The sequence below is a fragment of the Melospiza melodia genome, chromosome 28 (assembly GCF_035770615.1).
Source record: "Melospiza melodia melodia isolate bMelMel2 chromosome 28, bMelMel2.pri, whole genome shotgun sequence".
NCBI lineage: Eukaryota > Metazoa > Chordata > Aves > Passeriformes > Passerellidae > Melospiza > Melospiza melodia.
The window spans coordinates 8,152,849-8,174,876 of NC_086221.1; the positions used below are offsets into that span (position 1 = coordinate 8,152,849).

Genomic DNA, 22,028 nt, shown 5'->3' on the forward strand with positions numbered 1-22,028 from the left:
CTGCCCCGAGCGGGCGGTGCCGGTGGGGAAGGGGCGCTCGGAGCGGCGGGCGCGGCGCGGAGCCCGCGGCGGGCCGCGGCTGGGTGGAGGGATCGGGAACGGGGTTGGGATCAGGATGGGGATGGGGGATTGGGGTCGGGTTTGGGATCGCGATGGTGCCCGTGCCCTGCTCCCGCTCCGGTCCCCGCGGTGCCGAGGGTGCCCTCAGGGCCTGCCGGGGGGCGAGGCTGGCAGGAAGGAAGGGAATGGCTCTAAGGGCGGGTTTGAATCGAGGGAATTGTGGCATTGTTCGGGTGCGGGGAGACCTCCAAGCGCGTCCCGTTCCACCGTGCCCTGGGCAGGGACACCTGCCGCTGAGCCTCCCTCCAGCCTGCCCTTGGAGCGGGTTCTAAACTCGGCTTTCTGTCCCTTACACCCGCTTTCCTTTTCCCTACGAAGGGACAATGAGCTCCGTGAGTGGGGCTGGCTTGTTTGTTTTTCATGCTGCAAACGAAATGGGTGTACAGTGAGTGAAGTCGTGTGTTTAACTACAAAATAAAGGCAAACAGGCAAAAATCTGAAAACAGGATCTGGAAGGAAGTGCATTGTCCGGGTAGAATGACTAAAGAACTTGAAACAATGAGTAACCCTATACACGTATAGGACGCTGCACGCAGTTAAAACCTAAATTAAAAAATTGGGAACGACTTACATATATCCTTAAGAGCTCTCGAATGATTCTGTCTCCTGTGCTGTTACTCCTCGGTGTGTTTCTCTTCTTGTCGCTAAGGTGATGTGTTGTTTTTTCCCTCCTCTCCCAGGCTCGTGTCCCAAGCCAGATCGGCAGCAGAATGCAGAGCTCGACGAGAGCTCCAGGGACCTCCAAGATTTTCCACCTGGGACCAAAATCTCCTTCACCTGCCGGCCAGGATACATTAGGGTCCCGGGGAAGTCGCTGACCTGGACATGTGGTAATAACTTGCAGTGGTCACAAACAAGCGTTTTCTGTACAGGTAAGTTTTTGTACCCCTTTTTTCCTATTGATATTTACCAGTTTCAGTGGCTTTTCAAGTGGGAATTAGGGTTTTGCCATATTTTAAATGAAGCTTGGAAAACGCTGGTGTGGGTAAGAGCAATAAGTGCTAAAGATTTTGTCTTTGTATGTAACTACAAAAATGTAGAATTTTTTATTTTCTTTTTCTTCCCCCCCCCACCCCTTCCCCCAGCAAGAAAATGTAAATACCCAGGACCCTTGGAAAATGGTTATTTTGATGCAAGAGATCTTACATTTGGTTCAAAATTGACATTTCGTTGTAATGAAGGGTAAGTGTTTTGGTGAAGTTTATGATTCTTTTTTTGGTCTTTTTTTTTTTTATGTTTACACCAGATTTGAAATAAACCCAAATTTTCTGTTCCAGTTCTGACCTGAAGTCTGAATTCTACCTGTAGCAAATGAAATTACAGCAAAATTTAATTTGATTCCGTGGTTTAATTACTCTTTGCATCAACCCTAAGTTTTTTAGTGAGATTCTGCAGAACTGCAGTGTTACCTCTGGTGACTTCTAATGCTCCTGTGGCAGAGGGGGTAGATATATATTCATCATCCTTCATTATTGAATAATTAAGTCAACAACACTAAGGAGGTTTTTTTTTATCTTTTCCTTGAGTATCAGTAATTTTAGGACTTTAATATTAGAGGATATTTCTAAAAATTGTAAGACTTCCACAGTTCCTTAGTGATTTCTCTTTTGTTTCTGTTTTGTTTTCAAAGTGAGACTGTCAGCAAAATAAGCAAGATTCTGTTCTCATTACAACAAAACCTTGTTGTGTTATGTCCCTGTAATCACAGAACAGAATTATTGATAAAAACCAATTTTTTGGTGCTTGTTGGGGAAATGAGAAATTTAAATTTCACTTCTTCAAAATTTTTACCTGTCTAGATACAGATTAATAGGTAAGGAAGAGATTTCCTGTGATATCAAGAATGGAGGTGTTGACTGGAGTGGAGCTCTGCCTTACTGTGAAAGTAAGTAAATTACTGCTGTGTTTGATTTTCTGTTCTGATGGGGTAGTTCACTTACAAACAGCTGTGCCACCAACTTTCCAGTATAAAAAATGATGGGAAAGCAGGGATGACTTTTTCCTTAACTACTTGGGTTATGCCTGATGATTGACCACTGAAAAATGTCAGTTTTGGTGGTAATTATCTCCTATTAAAATCATATTATCTCATATTATTATCTCATATTAAAATCAACCTCTTGTTGAAGCTGAGGTTCTGTAGCTTGACTTTGAGTGGCTGTGTCAGATTTTCAGTGAAATGACTGAAAACCCAAGGTTTGCTCTTTGAGGTGAACCATCTAACCCAGCAAAACCAATCTGAGCAATTTTTGTGCTTTATTTCCAGTAATTCCTTGTGAGCCACCTCCCAGAATAGCCAACGGGGAGTACGAGGAGAGAGGCAGCTACGTGTACCAGAGCTCAGTGACCTACAGGTGCCTGGATGTCCCCGAGGGCAGTGATCCCTTCTCCCTCATCGGCTCAGACACCATTTACTGCACATCTGATGCACACTCAAATGGAGTTTGGAGTGGGCCACCTCCGGAATGTCGAGGTTGTTGGAATTTTTATTTTTATTTTTATTTTTTTACAGTGTCTGGCCCTTTCCTTGGAAGTGGGGTGGGGAGAATGGACTTTGCCTCTAGGAAAGAAGGAACAAATGCTGTGGTACAAAGTTTGGTACAGTTCCAGTGAGATTACATCATCATGGTGGATATGGATGGGTTATGAATAGAATATTGCTAAAATTTAAGTTAAAGCTTGAAAAATACCTCAAAAAATTGAGTGTCTTGTTGGTAGAAGTGGCAAGGCCAAAGTGAGGGAACTGGGAGACCACAAATCCTGCAGAAAAATTGTGTCAAGGGCAAGGATGTGGGGGCTGGATAGGACTTGTAAAAAGCTAAGGAAGAATCCTGTTCCTAAAAACAGCCACTATGGAAGTGCAGGAATCAATGTTTCTACAAAGCTTCTCCAAAACAACTTGTGGAAATTGGCACGTAGGGAAAAGGATGTTGTGCTTGGTGCAATGTTTGTGTTAACAGATGTTTCCAAGCTTTGTTTTCATTGGTAACAAATGTTTGTGTTAACAAATGTGTCCAACCTTTGTTTTCATTTATTAATGCATGTTTGTGTTAACAAATGTTTCACCTCTTTCAGTGGTCAAATGTGAAGACCCCAGAGTTGAAAATGGGAGAAAAATGTCTGGATTTGGACTTCCCTACAGATACAAGGACTCAGTTGTGTTTGAGTGTAATCAAGGCTATTTCATGGTTGGAGCACAGGTAATTACCTGTGAAGCAGATAACATCTGGGTTCCTCCACAACCAACCTGTGAGAAAAGTAAGACTTTCTGTAATATTCCCTTTTCTTTTGTTAGCTAAAATAGAGCATCCTGGTGTTGTAGTGATGTCATGGGTGAAGGCAGGAGAAAATATTTGATAGAGGGAATTAGGAGTATGCACAGTGAGGAAAGCTGTAGTATCCTTCTGGAGTAGTGGAAATCTTTGTGTGTGTGTTTTTTTATGCAGTTCTTCAGCTCCTACATTCTAGAAATTATTTTAGAGCTCAGAGAAATAATGAACCAGTAAGGATTTCTGAGCTGCCATGTCATAGGATTGTATTACCCTAATGAATGTCTACAGTGATGTTTAAGTTTTCTAAGGGGAATATTTGTACTTAAAATTGGGGTAAAGCTAAACTTCGGATATGTGCTGAGCTATTTTTCTTACATGAAGGCAACTTGTGTTTGTGGAATGAGTTACTGAGTTGTGAAATAAACTTTATTCTCACTGAACTTGTTTTAAATTCCTGTATTAGTTACTCCAGAGATGTGTCTTGCTCCGAAGATCCCCAATGGGGCCCTGATTCCAGCCAAAGGTGCCTATGCAAAAGGAGAGGCTGTGCAGATCAGGTGCAATGCTGGCTGCTCCTTCCCTGATGGCTCTGCAGAGATGACAGTGACCTGTCAAGAACAGAGTTCCTGGGGTGCTTTACAGCACTGTTCCTGTGAGTAAAATTGCTAAAATCAGGAGCAGACTGACAAGTTTTAAATATCTGATCTAGTAATACATTTTTTTTTCTCCCCCCTTTTCTTTCCAGGTGAGTCTGAAGGTTCTGGTTCCACACCAGTCATAAGTCATGGGAGAGTGATAGAAGGACAAAAACCTTCCTACTCTGTGGGGGATTTCATTACCATTGAATGTTACCCGGGGTACACCTTGCATGGCGAGGCTCGGATTCAGTACATTGGGAACAACCAGTGGGTGCCAGCTGTGCCAACCTGCCAGCTCAGTAAGTATGGGGGTCCTGATCCCAGACAAACCTGCCTGTGCAAAAGGAGCACTGTGCCTGCGAGTAAAATTGCTAAAATCGGGAGCAGACTGACAAGATTTTTATCTCTGATGTAGAAACACATTTATTATTATTTTTTCCCCCCTTTTCTTTCCAGGTGAGTCTGAAGGTTCTGGTTCCACACCAGTCATAAGTAATGGGAGGGTGATAGATGGACAAAAACCTTCCTACTCTGTGGGGGATTTCATTACCTTTGACTGTTACCCGGGGTACACCTTGAATGGGCAGGCTCGGATTCAGTACATTGGGAACAACCAGTGGGTGCCAGCTGTGCCAACCTGCCAGCTCAGTAAGTATGGGCTGCAAAATCTCCACTAGGATGAAAACACAGCTCAGAAAACAGTCCTTTTGTATTCAGGAGAAATGATTTAATGCAGCTTCCTTCTTTATTTTAATGGGAAAAATTGGGTTTGTTAAAATTAATTAAAATAATCATATTCTAAGTTAAATATTATTATTTAAATTAGTCTGCCTCAAAGATTGTGTTGATAGAAGTACTTGACTTGAAATAGCTCTGTGAATATTTTTATAATAATATTTGAGCAAGAAGCATCTGTGTTCCTCTTGTGATACTGATTCCTTCTGTTTTCAGGTGGATATATTATAGCCATCATCTGTGGTGAGTATTTTCTAAAACCTTAAAAAAATACAATACAAATTATATTTTTTATATGAAAGCCCATTTTTGATTCCAATCACCTGGGACTGCAATAGGGTGATTTTGGAGTTCTGGTTAAAGCTGCATGATTCAAAAAAAGATTGCTTAGCTATTACAGTTTAATTTAGTGTGAAATGTGTATTTTCTCATGTGGTGAGCTCACATTTCAAAGGCAGCTTGCAACAACGTGGCCACTTGGATAAATGTCAGAGCTTGGGTTTACTGGAGGTGTGAGTAAATAACTCTGCCAGTGAACAGAAATGTTCAGTCCATCCTCTGTCCTTGCCTTTGTTATCCAGATTTGTACAAACCTGTAAGAAGTAACACTGGGGTTTTGTCATTCCTGTTTTAGTTTCTGAGCTGGTGGGGTCTTGGTGGTCACTGGTTCTGAGCTGAGCTATCTTGAAGAATCAAATATTTCATTTACATGGCTCATTCCATAAATAAGTTGGGCTGTGGGGTTTTTTTAAGGGGGTAGAGGTGGGATAGACCTGTAGATGAAAACAAGCACTCTAAGGTGCTTTTTTTTTACTTCTTCCTAAAGTGATTGTGGTAGTTGTGGTGCTCCTGGCAGCCTTCTGGATCTACAAGAAATTCTTCTCACAGAATGGGTGAGTAAACTTCCTTTTTATTAATCCTGCAAGTTTCCAAATGACTGAGCCAAAGCTGTGCTGATGTTTAAGTTTCTTGAGCTTTGTGTGCCCTTTCTTTTTCAAATGTCTGATTTTTGTGTGAGCTCCTCCCAGCAGCTGATGGGAGCTAAAGCCTAACCATGAATTTGTCTTTGGTTTTGGATCTGCTGTTCAGCTAAGCTGCTAATTAACACTTGCACTAATTTCAAGGAAGGAAAAGCCCTGTTCTCAAGCCTGTGTTTGGCAGTGTCCACTTGCCAAGGAAAGTATTTTGTCCATCTGCTTCAAACATATCAGTTTATCTCCTAAAGCCAGGGGGAGTCTTGGTTCTATGGGCTTGTGCTGCCAGAAGGTTTTCAGGTTTTTATTCTCCTCCTTCAGCCCTAATGTTGGTGTCCCTATGTTAAAGACTTGCAAAATCAAGTGTAAAATGCTAGATTTGTGCACAAGCAATTAGTGTTCTGTTTTTGATGAGACATGTAGGGTGTTTTAAAGTTTATCTTCGAAACAACTGGGGTTTATGTGTGGTTTTTCATGGAGAGACAGGAGATTTAAATTCCTCTTTGTGCATTGCTTTTTGCTGTGATGTCTGATTTTATCTTCTGGAAAAAAACTTTTTGTCAGGAAAATATTTTGTAAAATGCAAAACACTGACAGTCCAGAGCAGGTTAGGTGGTACACATGGAATGTCAGGATGAGCATCTCATCAGTGTTGTCTTTTTCCAGAATCTGTTGGGATTTATCTGGAGTACATGACACAAAGGGAGGGATGCTTTAAATGAAGCAAACCAGAGGGAATATTCCTGTGGTTCATATTTGTAATGAAGTCCACACAGAGGACTTGGAGAGCCCTGGAGGGGGTTTATATCCAGTGAGGTTTTAGCCTTAAAATGAGCAGTGGAGTATCAATCCAAGGGCCAGAGTGTGCTCTGAGCAATTTGGTGCTTTTGAGCCACTGCTTTTGTTCAGTACTTGGGTATTCTGCAGCCTGGATGGGCCAGAAGAGCTCTTGGAGTTCAGGGCAGCACTTGCTGCCTTCACCCGTGGGGAGACTTCTCAGGGCATAGAAAGCAGGAGGGATCTAAAGCAGCATCATCAAAAATTAAACTCTGTGACATTCCTGAGTATCTGACAGCATGAAAAGCCTTATTGTGCCTAGTGCTTCCCTTCATCTTCCTCTCTGAACATCTGACTGCTAAAGCTCTTTCTTGTCTGAAAACCCTGATGTAATCTCCTTTTATGAAAGCCTCCATCTCCCTGTTTAGTGTTCCGAGTTCCTGATGCAGCCGAGCCTTTGTTGTTGTGCTTCCAGCCCTGATCCTTGCAGTTTGTAGCCTCCAAATGGCAGCAGATCTTTCCTTGGCCTCTGTTTCTTGTGTGTGAAATGCCCTTGGGTGGGACATTCAATTAGACCTTTCTCCCTTTCTGCTGTTCAGCTCGTACACAGTTGATGAGAGTTGCAAGGAAATTTGTATTTTAAAAACTAATGTCCCAGCTGAGATGGAAGAAACTGCACAAATGAATTAATGAAAAGGTATAACTTTCCACTTCATTTGGACTTTTTGCAATGCAGATTAAGTGTCTTTTTTTATTGTGCTTTGCTTGGAATTTCAGGAGTGTGGAATCCATCTAGCTGGGAGCCTTGGCTTCCTGTAGGAAAGAATCTCTTAACTTTTCATTCATTTGGGGAGAACAGGATATAATATAGAGATTTATCATTTAGCAGTGTCACTAAAAGCTTCCTATGATTTAAATCACATTTCTTGGTGTTGTGTTTGAAGAATGAGTAGCATATTGCCTACAATACTCAGAAGAATGTCTGCACCCATCCCAGTGGTGAGTTACTTTTCCTAGCTAATAGTTTAATTCCCTGTAATTAGAAGCTGGAACCACCTTTGGGCACTGCAACTCTAAAGGTAGTTGTGCATCCCTTCAGAGAAAACCAGATCACATCTCACAATTACTGATTCATCTGCATTTTTGCTTTCTAGAAGAGGATTAATGAAGGGTCTAACAAGGAACTTTTGAAACCTTCCTATGAAAAGGTGATTTCTTTTTCAAATCCAGAGTTCTGTAGCCCTGAAAAGAATCAAAATTCAGTTGCTTTGAAGCTGATGTCCTCTCCTGTATTTTAACCTCACTCCAGTGAGATGCATGTGATGAATGTTGGGGTTCCTCCTGCACTTGTGTAGGGTCAAATGGGCTCTTCCAAAATCTATCTCTTCCAGCCTTGTTTGAACTGAGAAGTTTGCAGACAGGACAGCTCAGTTTGACTTTTCCTTGCCAGTATTTTGGCATTCCTATCTCAACAGAGCTGGAACTACAAATATTTTTTTAAATCAGCATCTTCTTTTTTTTGTTGCTTTTCTCCTTTGCACAGATTCTGAGGAGGTGATGGGTTCTCTTATTCCAGCTTAATGCAAAAGTCTTTTCATGTGCATAGTCTTGATTTTATTGACTTGTAAAGGACAGGTGAATTTTCAGTACTATTGGTGAGTTTTTATATTAACATAAAGCTTGGAGTTTATTCCAAAATAATGTATAGGTTAAGGAATATAATCTTCACTCTGAAGAATGATGTTTCTAATTAAGATAGGATCTGTTTTCTGGGTTGATTTTTGGAGAGAAAAAATTAATCAGGAGATAGAATTCTTCATTCCAATCTTACCTTTACACATGATAAGAGAAATTACTGGTCTGGTGTGTCAAAACACTGGGAATTCTGGAGGTTTTCTTATGGAATAAGGAACTCCTTAGAGCCTTGGAGCAATAGCACTGAGGTTTGGCAAAACAGGAGTTATTCAAGAACTTGGGACATATATAAGAATATCATTGTGAATTTGAATTCTTGTGTATTTAAGTATTGTAAAGTTGCTGTTAGTGGACTGCAGAATCAAAATCCACACTAACTAATATTTCATTTTTGGTTAGAAAATAAATACTAAGCAACACACTGTAATTAAAATGAATTCCAGGGTGCACCTGGTGGAGTTATGGGAATCCTGTAACTGTTCTGGTGTTAGTTTTTGGTAATACCAGTCATCACTGGGAGTGATCCCTTTGGATCAAAGGCTCTGCTGCTCCCTGGGTCATTGCTGACAGTTCAGGAGCTGAATGAAGCTAAAATCTCCTCAGTCCAGCAGTTGGTAAAGAGAGGCTAAAGACTGACCCAGTTTGTGACTTCACCTGCAGCTTTAATGCCAAAACTAAGGATGTGCTTTCAGTGTAAATGTAAAACCTCTTGCAATGTAAAAACCTCTGATCTGACTTGTTTTTTTGTTTGTAGGAAACGGGACAGCACTCCCAGTTCTGCCGAATATAAGATGTGTAAAGCATGACTGCCCTTGCTGGGGTGGGAGGGACCTGGCAGGGGGATGTCCCTGGCAGAGCTGGACAAGGATTGATTCCCTTGCACTGAGGGGCTGCCCACGAGTCCCTTGTGCTGCTGAACTGCAGGAGGAGGTGCTTGATAGGATAAGGAGTGTGTGTGCATCTAGCTAGCACAGAGCCTGCTTTGCCCTCCCTGCCCTCCTGTGCCCATCGGCTGGGGGAAAGGCAGTACCTGTAGCATGCCAGGGTCTGTGGGAGTGCTGCAATGTCCCAGTGCCAGCTGCTGCTCCCTGCTGCCTTCAGTGCCACCTCGTGGCTTGCAGAAGATGTCCAATATTCTCCTGTGTCCTGTAGAGCTCTGCTCACTCAAACCTGGCTGTCCTTCCCATCCCTCTTTGCAGCAGAGGTGGTGTAAATGGTCCTGGGGTTTCCTTTGTTGCTCGTTCCCTGGAGAGTCTGGTGCCATTGAAGGCAATGTCTTTTGGAAACTATCACAATTAAGATCTTATATACTCTACCTCTTTGTCTGCCAAAGTTGGTTGCTGTATATATAATGAATTGAATGTGCCTTGAAATCAGAGTTTTATAGCTTTTCCTTTGCTTTTGAGAAGGAAAAAAAGCTATATATATATATTTCTGATTCTTTGCTTTAATCTCCCAAAGACTGCGGTGGATTTGTTGGGCCTGAAAATGGAAGGATTCTGTAGCAAAGGCATCCCCTGCCTGTTGACAGGAGATCCCTAATCAAAGGAACTGCTGAGAGCTCAGTGGTGGCTGTGTCCTGTCATGAGCACAGTGGAAGTTCCTTAGGGTGCTCCATTTTATGAGCCTTGATGTCAGGTCTGGAGATCTTCTGTTGCTTTCAGGGGTAGAAACAGGTGCTGTGTGATCCACCTCCCTTGCTTTTTTACTTGAAGTCACATATTCACATTTCTAACCTCTGGCTGCAGACTGGGATGTTAAATCAAGCTCTGAAAAGCTGGATTTAGCATCAGATTCCTGTTTAGAAGCAGAAGCTTTTCCCTGTCACTCGCTTTTCATGTTAAAGGAAAGCCAGGCCAGTTCAGTTGTGTGAGTGCTGGTAGATGTGGTGGTCTCTTGTTTGCTGCTTGGTGCTTGTTCAGCAAATGCTTTAGTCCAGATTCTCACTCCAGGAGCCCCCACCACTGTGTTTGCCATTAGTTTAGAGTCACTGCTACTTCTAATTCCTCAGCAAACCCCATATCTTAACTAGAACAGGTTTTAGCTCCATGAATCTCACTATCAGCATCCAGACAGCTTCTGATTTTCACAGAAAATCCAAATAGCCTCACTTGAGATGCCTGAGGCAGCATTGGAAGTGCTCTGGCTTGTCTGTGGCTGCTTGGCACTGCTCTCCCTGTCATCAACAGATTGTTGGAGTGGCACAGAACTGTTTGGGGCTTGATAGGGCTTTTTGGGACAATCCCAGCAGTTGCATTGTTGGAGCTCATAATAGGCCGTGGTTGTTAGAAAGGGGCTTTGGCTCTGCAGAAGGATTTGCTGTTTGTGGCCTGGCTGATAGCTCAGCTTGAGAGTTGTTTGTAAACACTGGGATGTGTGACTGGGGCTGAGTGTGGTGCTGGTCAGGAGCTCAGCTTGCTTTGTGTGGCATCTGCAATGTGCTGAAATAACACTGGAATGTTCTTGATTGGGAAGTGAAATCACTGTAAAAAGTGGCTGTGTTTTTGCTCTTTCTGGATGTAAAGATTGGCCATAATTTGTAATATTCCAAATAAAAATGTTAAATTATTTAGCAGTAAGTGTTTGTCTTTCATTCATCATTGTGTTGAGCAGCTCTTCTGCCATCGTTATCCAGATGATTTTTCATGTCCCAAATATCAGGTGGAAACTGCTGAGATTGAAGTTTGCAGTTTGTACACAGAATTACTCAGTGGTAGTGTAGGGGATGGGGTTTGACTTGCTGAGCACCTTTTGTGGTTTCCTTTTAGAATTGCAGAGAATTTCCCAGAACCTCCAAAATTTTACTCCTGAAAAAATTGGTGAGAAGTTGATGGAGAAGAGGAAATTGGGGCTGTTCTGGTGGAACACTTGAGGCAGAGCCCAGAGGGTGTTTTGGCCCTTTTGTCCAGCGTGTGACAAATGCAATCCTTAGAGAATAGGGCTCTGGTGGGTTTAGGTGACCTGTGAAGGAGAGTGGATTTAGGAATTGTGTGAGGTTCACACTTGAAATGTGCTGAACTGCTGTGGAGTCAGCTGCTGATAGATTGAAGCCTTTCAGAGGGCGGAATAGAAAAAATAACTTCATATGTTGGATTTCATTGCAGTTTGTGGTTGAGATACTCAGAGTGAGTTGTGTGGAAATGATGCCAGACTGCACAACTTTACACTGTGGAGTTTGGGATTGCAGTGAGCATTGAGGGGATAAGCAAAGTTTCTGGCAATGGGATATTCTTTTATCTCCTTTCCAACCCAAACCGTTCTGGGATTCTGCTCTGTGCTTCTGTGAATCTGACTTAAACACTACAAATTAATTGGGTCTAATTGTCATAAGTCCTGTGCTGTTTTTCTAAAACTCAGTGCTGCATGAATTATTTCCTTTGGAGTCTGAACTGATAATTAAAGGGAGGTGAACTCTGCTAAGGGAAAGCTGCATGGAATAAAAATGAGTTGTTGCCATCTACTGGTGACAGGGCATTGGGAGTAACAAAACAGGTCCAGAGTTGTGTGGTTTAGGGTTAAATAATGTGGAGTGACTGTGGTTGGTGGGTTTTCAGTGTCACACTTAAAATCAGTATAAATTAAGCCCTGCCCATAGCAGGGTTGGAGCTGGATGATTTTAAGGTCCCTTCCAAACCAAACCATTCTGATTCTCTGAATCTGAATACTTCTGAGGGTGGTGAGAATGGAGCTGGGGGCTGAAATGAAGAGACTTGCAGCACTTAGGTGTTGTCCAGCAGGGAACCAGGTGATCTCTCTACCTGAGACAGAGCCCAGGAGCGTAGAGCACACAATTTTATTCAGAAGGAAAAAAATAAATCTGTGTAAAGAACAGGTTAAGGCAAACAAACAGCACATGGAGTAGAAGTGGTCAGAAGGTTGGGTGGCTGTGTTGTCACACCCAGGCCCTGGCTTGCTTGAGTTGAAGAAGCTGAGTTATGTTTGAAGAGATGCTTCTCTGTGTCTGGAAGCATCCCATCCTCACTTGAGGGGATGCTGGCTGTCCTCATCCTGCAGGATGTTCAGCCTGTGGGGGAGCTCCAGGTCAGAGAACAGCAGGCCAGTGGTGGTGGGGAGGCCGGGTGGTGCTCTGGATGGTGTTTGTTTGTGACTGGGGGGTGAGGGAAGGAACTTTCCCATTACTGTTGCTTTTCCCCCTACATCATAACCGATTTCAAATGGTGCTAGACAAAAACTGAGACTCTGAACACCAAGAGAAATCGGTCAGCCTGTGTAAGAGACGTTTTCCTGGCTCAGAGAAGGATCCTCTTGGAGATGACAGCTATGCATTCTTTAGAGATGACTACTCAGTGCTCTGATCAAACCTTCATCCACACAGGGATCAGCTTTTCCATGTCTGGGAACACGCTGGGCAGCAGGGAGGGCAAAACAAAGAGTTCAGCTTCATTCTGGGTTGGGATGCAGGACTGGAGAAATGAAATATTGCTGGGAGGGACCAGCAGCAAACTGGGAAATTATTCTGGAAAAAGGAGTGGGTTCTGTGTGTGCTGGAAAATTATTCTGGAAAAAGGAGTAGGTTCTGTGTGTGCTGAGAAGTGATTCTGGAAAAAGGAGTGGGTTCTGTGTGTGCTGTGTGGCATCTTCGTGATGCCCATGGCAGGAGGTTGGAACAGGATGGTCTTTAAGGTCCCTTCCAACCCAAGCCAGTCTGGGATTGCTGAAGGCACTTCTGTGTCTGACTGCTGAGGTCAAATAGTTGGGGGGAATTTCTGTGTTTGCAGAGCTCTGGAATGAGAATCCTGTGGTGATGGAGCCCCCAAGCAGAGGGTGGAAATCCTTTTGCTCTGAGGCAGTAAATTCAAGGTTGATCCTAGTTTTTGGCTATCAAACATACTCTGCCTGTCAAGTACAAGAGCTAGCACGTTGGTTTTCATGCAACTTGTGGATCACTTTACTCTGGACACCTTGAACTCATATGCATTGTTTATTGAGCAGAAGTACAGGAGCAGGAGGCTGTGCTGGTGTGGCCCTGCCTTGGGAGGGTGCATACAGTGGTTGGAGAAGTGTCTAGAAATCAGATGATGTTACAAAGTGGATGGCTGGCAAAAAAATCACCTTTGGAAAAAGGGCTGATTTGAGGAGCAGAGGATGTTGCTGAAGTGAGCAGGTGCTTGGTCTCCTCCCACGCTGTAATTCTTGCTCCTAGAACACTGATTTCAAATGGTGCTAGATACAAAGTGGGAAAATCTAAGCCACCATGTGAAACCAGCTTCCAGAGGAAGACACATCTTGTGCATGGCTGCAGGCTGAGGGAGAAAATCCTTCATCTCCACCGTACCTAGAGAAAAATTCATTTATTTAATTTTATTAGACAGCAAGACAGTTACCTTGGGCTTAGCTACTTTATGGATACAGTTTTTTTGTGGCATCTTGTGGATGGTTGAGGCTGGTGTAGGAGAAATGAAATATGTGGTGAGGAAAACCCCCAGCCTGGCAGTGAGTGCTGTTTCCTGCCCTAGCCAGGTGGAATGCACTCAAGTTCTTCCCAGCAAGTGATGATCAAGGTTTTATTTCTTGCTAGTGCAGAGCACGATGCCGATGGGGTGAGTGTGGGAAGTTTGTGTGCTTCAGGAACACTTTTTCCATTTCACTGCAGATGAAACCAGGCTGTAAACCTCATTCTGTCCAAGACAGAGAGTGTTCTGCCTTTGTGTCACTCACTGATCAGAGAGCACAGGACAGATCAGGTGCTTTTTGTGACAGGGAAAGGAAATGTGAGTGTCCTGATGGAGCGTCCTCTGTCAGCAGTCCTTGTGCTTTAAGTAAGCCAGGACGTGCAGATTTTGGTGAGACAACTTTTAAATTCTGCAGGCAGGATGAAAATAAATTGGATTGAAAGTACTTTGAGTGTGGGTCAGAGCAAAAAGGAGCGTTCACAAATTGAACTGTAAATGGTTCAGTGGAAGTTGTCGAGGAAGGAGAGTGTGGAAATGAGTGGCTGATGGTTCCTGGAACTGAGCACTTAACCTGCAGTGTCCACAGCTCAGAGCAGAGGGAATAGAGGGGGTGTTGAGAAGCCTCTGAACTGCTCCACACATGCATAATTCAGGAGCTATCAACCCTGGGATAAGTGTCTGACCTGTGCTGGAGTAGAGGCCAATGTGAAATGGAACAAAGCACAACTGGAGGCAGCAGTTTCACTTATTGATGCCCTGGGCTTTTGGCAGCTCTGTGTATTCCTGTTGTAACCACATCCAAAAATCTGCTCTGGTGCCTCCATCCTGATGCACACTCCCAGGCAGCAGAGGGGAAGCTCAGAGACAGGAGCTTGTCCTTCCAAGAAAGAGGGGTGGAGGAAGGGGAAATGACTGGACTAGATTCCTTGTCTGGATATTTGCTGTCGTTTCTAAATCCATTATCTGGGGCAACAGGGTGAAAGACGAGTGGAAAGCAGGTTCCCTCCCCAGTGCCTGCCGTGTGGCACAGTTATTTAGGAGGCACCCTCTATTATCAGGTGAGATTTGCTCCTGAAAAGCTGCACCAGGAGTGCAGAATCACAGAATCACAGCAGCATCTCTGAGAAACAGGCTCACAGTGAGGTTTGCTTTGGTTTTTCCTTGCCTCAGTAGTAAGCATTACAAAGAAACCTTCATTAGGGTTTTGAAAAACAGTTGGAGGAAATGTCACTTAATTTTGTGCTGCTGAAAGTGGGAACTTGTGTCCAAGTATGAGACTTAGAAGGACTGAACACCTCTGCACATCTTCCCCTCTCCAAAGGAGACCAACCTTTCCAGAAATATCATGCAGCAGATGCAGACCAATGGCTCATTTATTATTTATAGTTTTGATAAAACCAGGTTTCACTTCAGCATAATTAAGATGCTGCTGCCTCTCCTCCAGGCTACCTGGAGTTTGTCCTGTTGCCTTCACAAGCTCCCCAGAAGGTGTCAGCCCTTCTTGGCAAGGTGCAGGTGCACATTTGGGAAGGGATCTGTCTGTGCTCTGCTTTCCAAGGCTCCCAGTGTGTCTGGGCAGGAGAAAGGAGCAGTTCAGGATGCTGTGATCCACAGCTCCTGTTGGCAACGTGCACATGGGCAGGGAGAACAGGAGCACAGCATGGTTTGGTTGGAAGGGACCTTAAAGCTCACCCAGTGCCACACCTGCCCAGGCAGGGACACCTCCCAGTGTCCCAGGCTGCTCCAGCCTGGCCTTGGACACTGCCAGGGGTGGGGCAGCCACAGATTCTCTGGGAATTCCATCCCAGCCCTTCCCCACCCTCACAGGGAAGGAAATGAAGCAGTGCTGGTCTCAGACATCTGCTGTGTGGAGAGCAAGTACTGTCACCTGTGCTTGGCTTTATCACGGGATTGGACTTTGCAGTAAATAATAGCAGGGAAAGTACAATACCATTCTGTGGTTTCCCTCCTTTTCAGGTGTTTTAGTGGCAGTGCTGTAGCTTCTTTCAGAGGAACAACTCAAAGCCTTTCATGGACTTCACACTGCTTTATACATTCCATAGGAAACAAAGACAAAAAGGGAATCCCTGCCTTCCCTGTGAAAGGGAACTTCCTCTCTATCCTGAGACCTTCAGTCTGCAGGAACAAGGCAAGCCTGGATGTCACAGACCTGATTTTTCACAACTTGCACCTTCTATAGAAAGGCAGTTCTGGGGCTTTTACAGAAAGCAAAACAGATCTCAGTGTGCCTCATACATTTTCTCCTCCATTTTCACATAATGGGGTGAAACTCGTGGCTCATCAGGCTCTGGTCTCCCCTGGAGAAAATAATCCCTGTTTTACATGCTGAGAATCTGAGCTTGATGCATCATCCTCCCAGTGAAGGAATGAATCAGCCCAGGGCCAGGTGCAGGACAAGGGGTGTGACAGCACAAGTGCTGACCTGTAAGGGGAATGGAAATGAGTGAACTTCTAAGGTTTCAAAAAAAGCCTCCTCAGCGTGGGGAGCCTGTAACTGCATCTCTTTGTTGTGCAGGTCTGGTGCTGCGTGGGTCAGCTGTGGACAAATGTGCTCTGACTCGCACTGGGAGCCAGTCCTCGGTGTGGAGCACTTGGTGTGGCAGAGCACGGCCTGGGTTGAGTGCAGGCAGATCAGGAGCTGCCCTGCTCAGGAAAAGTGATATTTGTGCCTAGGAGATGGCTCTGGAGAGGCCACTGCTGGTATGGGCAGCAAGAACAGGTACTTCCTTCACGAGTTTAAAGCGCAAGGGAGATATTTCTTTCCTTTATTAGACCACAATAAAAGCTCCACATTACAATCCTGAATTGAAGGTGGCCTATTCCTTCAGTCCTACTCTTGCAGCCTTACAAATGGAGTTAAAAGCCAGACACTCTGTGTCTGAAACCCCCCAAAACCCCAAGGCAGGCTGAACACTGAGACAGGATGGGGGTAAAAGCCTGTGCAGCTTTGTGTCCCTTTTAACTGAGCAGTGGGACAGTCAGGCCTGCTTGGTTTGAGTCACTGATTTCAATTCCTGCTAAGGGGAACCTGTCAGAGCACTCTGCAGTGTCTTGTTTTAGCATGGTGACTATTAGAGGTGTGCTTAGATATTAGTGCTGTAGCTCCCCATCTTGTGATCCCCCTGCTCATCTGAAATTGCTTTGACTTGCCTGGAGTCATCCAGTTCTCCAGCTTTGCTCTCAGGAGAGTTCCTGGGCAAACCCTGAGCCTGTTTGGAGGGCACAGGAGCTGCTGAACCCCTGGATCCTGTGGAGAATTCCAGAATTCACAGGGAGCAGTGAGGTGAAACTGGGCAAACTCGAGAAGAGCACTGCACTTGCATGGCTGAGGTCAGGGAAGGGCAGTAGGAAAGAAAACTCATCTAATTTAGCCCTACACAGCCTGAGCGAGCAGCACATTGCAAAACTCGCTCCACTCAAACAAATGATCCACCTAAGCAGCTGCAACCAGAAAGGCCATTTTCTATTCCTAACTCCTGTACCTAAGCATCACTTTGGAATGTAAAGTACTGATTGCAGGGCTTGAAAGCTCTCACAGGGAGATGATTGTTGTGATTTGTACAGTCAGTTCAGGAACACGGTGTTCCCCCAACACCACCGCTCCAGCTCCTCCAGGTAATGGCAAGAGAAGCCATATTTTTCTTTTGTGTCATTCTAGAGACAAAAGAATGTCCTGTGCTAGGGAGGAGCATAAGGAAACAAACCCAGCCAGCTGTTCACTGAAGTATAACCTGCCTTTAACCCAGACAGCTGAAAACAAGCCTTTAGTTTAACACTGCCTGCAGTACAAGGACCTGGCAAAACAGCTGGAGAAAAGCACTGACCAAACACTCCTGGCTGACTCCCCCAGGCACACGAGAATCCTGTTCCCAGGGTTTCCATCATTCCATCCCTGAAATGTCACTGTGTGTCCAGGAGCCACTGTCAGTGTTTAAAAAGCATTTGGGCTGGAGATCCAAATGCAAACCCAGTGGCTGCTGTTGGGCTCCTGAGCGCCGTGAGTGTTTGTGGGGGGAGCTGCAGAGATGAGGCTCACTCAGAAATAGCTCTTCCTTGGAAAGCTGGAGGGCTGAATCACAGTGTGTTGGCTCAGTTCTTAGCAGACGAGCCATCACATCTGCCTCCCTGTAGGCGAGGAGCCGTCACTGGCATCGGGATTGGCAGCCAGGTTCTGTCCCTTTGGAAACCAGGCAGTGATGATGAGGAAGGCGAAGGCTCATCGTGGGCAGGGTCAGGAGGTGGGCTGGCAGCTCTGGGAGCAGGAGGGCTCTGCTCCCCTGTCCCTCTCTGTGCACAGAACGTGCCCCCAAGTTGAACTTTGGGCACTAAATAAGTTCTCTTGCTCACAGGCATTAACCACTGCTCTGCTGCTGGGAGGCTGAGACAGCCCTGAGCATATCCATGGCTGGGGTTGTCCTGAGACAGCTGAAAATAGGAGTGAGATGGGCAAATAGGAACACCAGGGAAAAATGGGGAAACCTGGGAGGGGACAAGACAGCTCCTGAGCTAGGTACCTGAAACTGAAAGCAACTGAGGGACACCCCTGGCTTGAAAGGCTCTGGGGAGCCTGCAGAGCCCACCTGATAGCCACAGAAATGCAAATGCACACAGAGTTTTTCTTCCTAGAACAGAGTGTGAGCCCTTAAATACATGTCACTCCTGGTTCCCAGCAGTCCAGAGGAAGTCGTGGGGGAAAAGGGGATGAGGGAACTAGTGGAAAGTTTTTGGAGGTAGCAAAGAAACAAATTACAGATAGGGATTTTAAAGTCTCAGAGACATGGGATTTCTTTTGAGCTAAAGTTTTGGGCTCAGTGCCCCCACTGCTGCAGTAGTGTTAATTCTCAAGCCTCCCCTCCAGGTTCAGGCATGGGCACAGTTGCAGGAGGAGTAGATTGGGAGTTCCTGAACCAACTGGTTGCTGACCATGAGTCAGGGGAATGACCTTGCAGCAGGCGGCTCACGGTGCCGCTCTCGGAGCCGTGCCAGGATAAACGGCACTGGTATCTCTGAGTGCTGGTGGAACCATTTTGTGACATTCCAGCTTGGCCTTGTCTCCTGCTGCCTTTGCACCGAAATTGTTTGGGTGGGTGGGAATGGGATAGAGTATTCCCTTTTTTCCTCACAGCCTGGGCTTGGGACTGTCTTAATACAGAGATAAAGGGGATATGGACAACTCTTATCTCTTGCCTACATCCTTGTCCATTAACATCAGCATTACAGATATTTAACCAAATTAAATCTTACTCTCCCCCCCAGCCATACCCATATTAAACTGTAAGAAAACACCATGATAAAGTTTAAAAAATCCTACGCAGCAGCACTGAATTTTCTGGATGGGTCTGGGAGAGATTTGTCAGAGGAGAGAGGGTAGAACACTTGGCATTTAGACGTTTTAATGAATGTTCCCAAATAAGAAAAGAAAAACATTTGCTTGTAGACTCTAAGCTTCTCACAGCGTCAGAAAGCTCCTGACACAGAGCCCAATGCTGTATTTGTATAACATGGAAATGAACAGCAGCAGCAGCAGAGCTGCAGGCTCCGAGCCTGCTCTGTGAGCAGCAAAATGGCCAGGGGTGCTGGGGCTCATCTGAATTCCTTCACCATTTGGGGGGTCACTAGGTGGACCTGATACCCCTGACCCTTCAGGTATGGTTTCAACTCTAACATCAGTATGAAATGAATATTTCTAATCATATTCAAGCGTGTGCCCCCATCAGCTCCACTCCCTAAAGCACCGACAGGAACCAACAGCAAAATTCGTCTGCGTCACAGATGTAACATGACCATCGGCAAAACAAGAGCAGAGGAGATCATGGCTGTCTCGTCCCTCACAGAGCCTTCCTTCACTAGCAGACAAGAAGAGGTAATGCTTTTAAATTTATACCATGGGCATGTGAAATCCTGCCCTTCCTTCCCCGAATCCCGCGGTCCCCGAGCGGTCAGAACGCCCGAGAAAACTGCGTGTGTTTTGTCGGCGTGGTACGGAACGCTGCGTCACGATGCTGCACCAAGGCCGAGGCAGAGCAAACCCCACTCCCCAGAGCAGGGAAACCCAGATACAGGAACATGAATCAGCTCATGCAGTGTCACACACACAAGTGTCAGAGGGAGGGAGAAATCACAGCTTTCCCCAGTCCTTTTGCGGCACTGTGCGGAAAACGATCGCGGAACAGTTACCCAGGTACAGCTCACGGTGACAGTGCCACCCCTGTGCACATAATCACTGCTGTCCTACAGAAATATGCCATGTCCCCTTCTTAGCCTTGTTTCCTGCCAGTCCCACAGATTTACCTGCTGACAGTAACCTCAATTTCTGAGTAATGAGATTTACAGCTGGAGTTTAACATTGAAATAACTCCTCTTATATCCGTCTCCTTACCCTCCCTGCATTTAGGCACAGTTAAACCATCGCTGTGGCCAAAACATGATGGCAAAAAGAATTAAACCAAATACATCCTTGTGCTGAAGACACTCAGCAGCCAGTGGCACCTCCTTGAAAGCCATGAAACAACAGCACCAGCTTTACAAAGTCAGGGCTTCTCCACCCCAAAACCATAATGGGGAAAACCACAAAGAGCTGTCCATGCAACCAACACTCGAGAAAACAGACTCAACGCACCTATCATCCACACAACCCAGTATCATGCCTTAGTCTAGCTCCTGGCTGTACAGAACACCTCTACAGCTGCCTGGTACTGGTCTCCTCTGTGTGTGTGTATTTCTGCCTGTCTGTCTGTCTGTCTGCAGGGACCACCGTTGTCGCTGCTGTTCCTGTTGTTCCCCTGCTCTGCGGATCTGGCGCTGCGGGAGGCAAGGATGCTCCGAGGGAGCCAGCTACAGCCAGCGAAGGCTCAGTGAGTCAGGGGGGGTTGTGATGACTGCAGTAAGAGGCTGAAATTCCCTATGGAATCTGGCAGGAAAGGAGGAAAGATGGAGATGGGGAAGAGGGAAAGAAAGTGGGGAGTGGCACGTACAGTCTGTCGGTTCTTCCCTCCCCGTCCCTGCGCCGCACTGCCGTTGGAAATGGCGGCCCTGCGCAAAGGACGGCGTCGCGAAAAATCCGCAGCGCCTGCGGCCTGCACAACCAAACCTCCAAAATTCCATCCAGGGTGTAAATTCAACCCTGCCCTCTCTCCCTGTCTCCCAGAGCACCCTGCAGAGGCCAGGCTGCAGCCCAGGCAATGGGGACGGCTGCCATGCAGTGCTGAGCCCAGCGGTTGTTGCTAAACAACCAACCCTGGCGCTGGAGATGTCAGCCAGTGAGTAACAGAGATTAAACACTCCTGCTAGCACATCCTGAAACTTGGGTAAGCCTCAGAATGATGAAAGGCTATGGAATAATGGCCCCTGTTGTATGAGAAAGCAAAGTTACCACTCCACTGCATAATCGGGAGACTTCCTCGGCCAGAAGGACCAAGCTCAAGGCTGGCTGTGTCCTCAGCACTTCCAGGCAGAGTTGCCATCTTCATTGCTGGGCGCTTTAAGAAGAGAGGTGAAAAAATAGTATAGTAAACGGTTAAGAGGGAAAAGTGTTCTCCCCTTCACTTCCTTATCCTCTCTCTGGAGCTGCTCTCTGCCCTCAGTCTCCCATTCATCCTTAACCAGTTCCCAGTCCTTCCGTCCTTGCTTTCTAACGCTGTTACTCCTTTGCAAACCTTTACAGACCCATCACTGAGGGCTGTCTCCATCTCTCTGTTATGTTCCCGAGCCTGTGGCACACTCACACTTGTGCAAACAAAAACTGAGTTTCGGTAAGAGTCATTTTCATTTCTTTAACTATTCCCACAACATAATTTCCAGGTGCAATCCCTGCCCCAAGCAGTTCACAGTGCTGCCAACACTCCAGCGCCTCAGAAAGGAGAAGGAAGCAAGGAGAAAAGCCCTGAACCCCAGTACTTTCCCCTGCACCGTGGGCTGCAGCTCTGACACGTCATCATCACGACTGGATGGTGAAAGGAGACCTCCTGGGATCACCCATGGGTGAAGGACTGCACCCAGCACAGCCAGCAGTGACCAGCTCCTGTCCTGCCTGCTGCCCGAGGGACGCCTGGCATCCGGGACCCGAGGTGAGCATGGAGCGAGAGCGGGCAGGGAGTGGGCAGGGGGCAGGAGTGGGAAGGGAGATGGGAGCAGGGAGGGAATGGGCAGCAATTGGGCAGGGAGCAGCAGGCAGGGAACAGCCATGGAGCATGCCAAGGAATGGGCAGGGAGCAGGGGAACAGACAGCGAGCAGGCAGGGAATAGGACAGGAGCAGCTGCTGGTACTCGGAGTGCTGGGATCAGTGTGCAGGTTGCAGAGGCAGCCCAGCGCTGACATGGCCGCTCCGCTGATAGCCGTGGGCAGCAGCAGGGAGCAGGCAGGGAACAGGGAGCCAGGCGTCA

At 46.0% G+C, this 22,028-nt stretch overlaps 1 protein-coding gene across 1 annotated transcript in view; it reads left to right on the top strand.

Moving 5' to 3' along the window:
- CR1 (complement C3b/C4b receptor 1 (Knops blood group)) overlaps positions 1 to 10,790 on the top strand; it is a 38,989-nt gene extending 28,199 nt beyond the window's left edge. The window contains exons 46-57 of the mRNA XM_063177740.1: positions 801 to 992; positions 1,206 to 1,302; positions 1,920 to 2,005; positions 2,387 to 2,593; positions 3,196 to 3,378; positions 3,856 to 4,044; positions 4,138 to 4,329; positions 4,487 to 4,678; positions 4,982 to 5,008; positions 5,592 to 5,658; positions 7,116 to 7,213; positions 8,966 to 10,790. Of these exons, the coding sequence (XP_063033810.1) occupies positions 801 to 992; positions 1,206 to 1,302; positions 1,920 to 2,005; positions 2,387 to 2,593; positions 3,196 to 3,378; positions 3,856 to 4,044; positions 4,138 to 4,329; positions 4,487 to 4,678; positions 4,982 to 5,008; positions 5,592 to 5,658; positions 7,116 to 7,206 (1,523 nt within the window). The 3' untranslated portion in view covers positions 7,207 to 7,213; positions 8,966 to 10,790. The remainder of the gene's footprint in view (positions 1 to 800; positions 993 to 1,205; positions 1,303 to 1,919; positions 2,006 to 2,386; positions 2,594 to 3,195; positions 3,379 to 3,855; positions 4,045 to 4,137; positions 4,330 to 4,486; positions 4,679 to 4,981; positions 5,009 to 5,591; positions 5,659 to 7,115; positions 7,214 to 8,965) is intronic.
- Positions 10,791 to 22,028: the final 11,238 nt, after the last annotated feature.